Below are 3,456 nucleotides of genomic sequence, written 5' to 3' on the forward strand. Positions count from 1 at the left end.
TTCAGCTCAGACATTGTACAGAAGGAGCAAAAGAAGTCACCTGAACTACTAGATAATGTGAATGATTAAACATGATCAGCTCTGGTGAATTTGACATTCGCTAATCACAGACTCAGACAGACACGAGCTCAGTCATGACATAAAAAAAGATAAAGGAATAATGCGACTGGAAAAGAGAATAATGAGACGTCGTCAGGACTAGCTAGAGAGCAAGCACAGAGCAACTCGACAGCGACAGGCTACATCAAGGCCTGACTGGAAGGGCAACCGACTGAACGGCGGAGTGAACTACAGGAGAAAACCTGCAAGCCAAGTGACCTACTGGCAACCCCCATCACGACTACAGGCAGACCGACAGGCAAGCAAGAAAGAGACAGAGTAACTACCAAAACAGCAGTCTAAACATGAACATGTCAACGATCTATGAACTTTCACCATAAATATAGCAAAGATAACAGAGATCAATAGTTAAAAGCTGGAAACTTTCGAACTCACAAATACTGAAGCGCGTCCAACAGAGTCATATATAATCTAACAAAACTATCTTGCATCAAAATATTCAAAGAGATCACTGACAAAAATGTACATGTTGATACAACACATCAGCCAATTTTTTCTAGATAATCAACTTCTTTCAATACACTTAAAGCCATATAAAAAACTGAAGAAACTTGTAAAAACATTTCTTCATTTTTTTCATCGCCTATATACAAAATATAACTAGAAACATCAGGTCAGTTTAGATATCAAAAAGAAGATCTTGAGTTATATCACCATTTATTGAACAGATTTCAATCCTGAAAACCTGTTTGTCGCCACACAGCATTGCGAACTTGACGAAGATCTCTCCCTTTGAGCGTTCTTCCGACGCCTTCCAGCACCGAAAAAGTGGTCCTAGGAGAAGACCTCATTGATCCTCGAGCCACCATCTCGTGCGGCGGTAACATCTCATCATCGGCATCATCATCGTCAATTTCAACTTCAGCAAGTTCGCTGTTCCTTGGTGCCCTTTTCGCCATCATCGGAACATTGACCGGAGCCGAGTGCTGGAAGTTCCTCGCCGGCATGGATTTTGAATGACTAAAATTATTGTTACCTGTTGGAAAAAATAATTCAAAGCTGTACAAAATAGTGATAGTTCAGGTGTGTTTTTTGACCATTAACTCTATTTTTTATGGTAATATAGTTCTAATAGTAGTTCAAATACAACAGACTCCTTACATAAAAGGACTAAAAACACACATTTCGGTTAATTGAAGGTTAAATGTGCTTCGATCAGATATCACAAGAACCAAAATCAAAATATGCCTATAATTTAGGGACCAAAAAGTGCGAATGTTGCTAGCTATTTTCACATTGTGGAGATTGTAGAGAGTATTCAAATATTTATGATTTTATGAATAAAATGGAAATTTTCAAATATATATAGCTTTTGAAAATATTTATGCCAGGTAGCCCAATATACAATACAGTATTATACAACATTATACATAATGTATCAACCTTGTATAAAAGTGTAATATGAGCTAAATCAGGTGTTTATATACAAAGTATAGGCTACGTTACGTAAATATTTTCAAAAAGAGACATAAAGCGTAATTTCCCTAATTTTTTCCTTCATTACCTGATGGAAGCTTGGGAATTGAAGGAAAAGCACGTGAAATTTTAATCTTAAAATATTAACTTAATCTAATCCAGTTTAGCTTAGTAGGAAACTCGCACATCCGATATTTCAGGCAGTAAACTCACAAAAAAAGTGATAGTTGAGGTGTGTTTTTGACCATTAACTCTATTTTTTCGGTAATATAATTCTAAAAGTAGTTCAAATACGAAATACTTCTTACCTAAGACGACTAAAAACACACATTTCGGCTATTTAAAGGTTAAACATGCTTAGCCGGATATCACAAGGACTAAAATCAGAATAAACCTATAATTTAGGGAACAAAAATGCAAATGTTGCTAGATATTTTCACAAAATTTTCCGTTGATTACCTGATGGAGGAGGCTTAGGAATGGAAGGAAAAGCACGTGAAAACGGTATAACTGTAGAAGGCGAAGATGAAATCTGTTCCGGCGAGGAAGCAACAGAAGATTTCCGGCGAACAACGGAAAAGTCAGGTTTCCGGCTATCCTCCGTTAAGGCGGCGAGAATACCGAAGTTGTCATGTTGACGGAAAGATAACTGACGGCGTTGTGAAGGAAAAGTAGTAGAAGAACGGAGTTGAGATTCAGTTAAGTCTCTTCCTGTCCAAAACACCTCATCTTCGTTCAGCTCATCGTCGTCATCATCAACGGCGTTGAGAGGAGTATTGTTTTGTGGTGGAGAGAAGACGGTGAGGAAACGATCGGATGACGGAGATTGACGGTGCCGGAAGCTAACGACGCCGTTTTGGTCCATTTTTGTGTGGAAAAAGGTCAGCTAGTTCTATGTTTGCGTATGTGGAACGTTACGTTACTTATAGAATCATTTAAGGATCTATAGAGATATATAAATTTATGGGTCCCACTTGGTTACATCCAACGGCTTAGAATAACTCTAGTAGGACTAACTACTGATCGATGGTGGAGATTTTAGTAGCTGGGGCTATTACGTGGCGATAGGACGCAGAAAGTTCGATCAACGGGAACGTCAGCATCTATCCTTTTCAACGGGATTTATGTAACGGCGTTTTCAGCACAGGAATATCCTACTACTCCCTCCGGCTCAAATTATATTACGTGTTTTAAATTATTTATCATTTTAGAATTTCATAGTCAATTAATTACTTCTTTCATCTCATAATGAGTTCAAGACATAAATTGGCTAGTTTTTTTAAAATTTAATGTAGACAATTTAAAGTAACATTCAAGTGATGATTGAAAAGTCACATAGTGACTTGGTATTATTAGATTCTAATTAATTCTTCCTTAAGGAGCGTGTACAATATCAAATTCTTGCCGAATTCGAGCTTTAACCATTTGAGAGACGGAACCTTAAATTTTAACCTTCTTCAATAGTTTGTTTTTAGGCTAACAGTATCCATAGTTGATAATTCCCATTTTATCATTAATGATTCCCCTTGTTTTCGGCCCTAATAAAGATAACATATTATATATCACTGACTAGTTTAATATAGAGATGTTATAAGATAGACATAACATATAGTTAGTCAAATATTCCTTCTAATTAATTCTTCCTTAAGGAGCGTGTACAATATCAAATTCTTGCCGAATTCGAGCTTTAACCATTTGAGAGACGGAACCTTAAATTTTAACCTTCTTCAATAGTTTGCGGCTAACAGTATCCATAGTTGATAATTCAGGCATGAAAATCATTAATGATTCCCCTTGTTTTCGGCCCTAGAAAGGATGTTTTATATATCACTGACTAGTCCATCTAGGTGCTGTAAACTTGCAATAGACATTTAGTCATGAACCTTTAGATATTTCAGACTTAAATGCACTTTGCTGACG

The 3,456-nt window shown here is 36.7% G+C and overlaps 1 protein-coding gene across 1 annotated transcript; it reads right to left on the reverse strand.

The window, feature by feature from the left end:
- Positions 1–498: 498 nt before the first annotated feature.
- On the reverse strand, positions 499–2,451 carry LOC132049441 (protein S40-7-like). The gene is made up of 2 exons (XM_059440244.1): positions 1,996–2,451; positions 499–1,096 (listed from the first exon to the last, which is right to left on the reverse strand). The coding sequence occupies exons 1-2, from the start codon at positions 2,399–2,401 to the stop codon at positions 792–794; spliced, it is 711 nt and encodes a 236-aa protein (XP_059296227.1). The 5' UTR covers positions 2,402–2,451; the 3' UTR covers positions 499–791.
- Between the last annotated feature and the right edge of the window lie 1,005 nt (positions 2,452–3,456).

Source organism: Lycium ferocissimum, chromosome 3, assembly GCF_029784015.1.
Source record: "Lycium ferocissimum isolate CSIRO_LF1 chromosome 3, AGI_CSIRO_Lferr_CH_V1, whole genome shotgun sequence".
Taxonomy (NCBI): Eukaryota; Viridiplantae; Streptophyta; class Magnoliopsida; order Solanales; family Solanaceae; genus Lycium; species Lycium ferocissimum.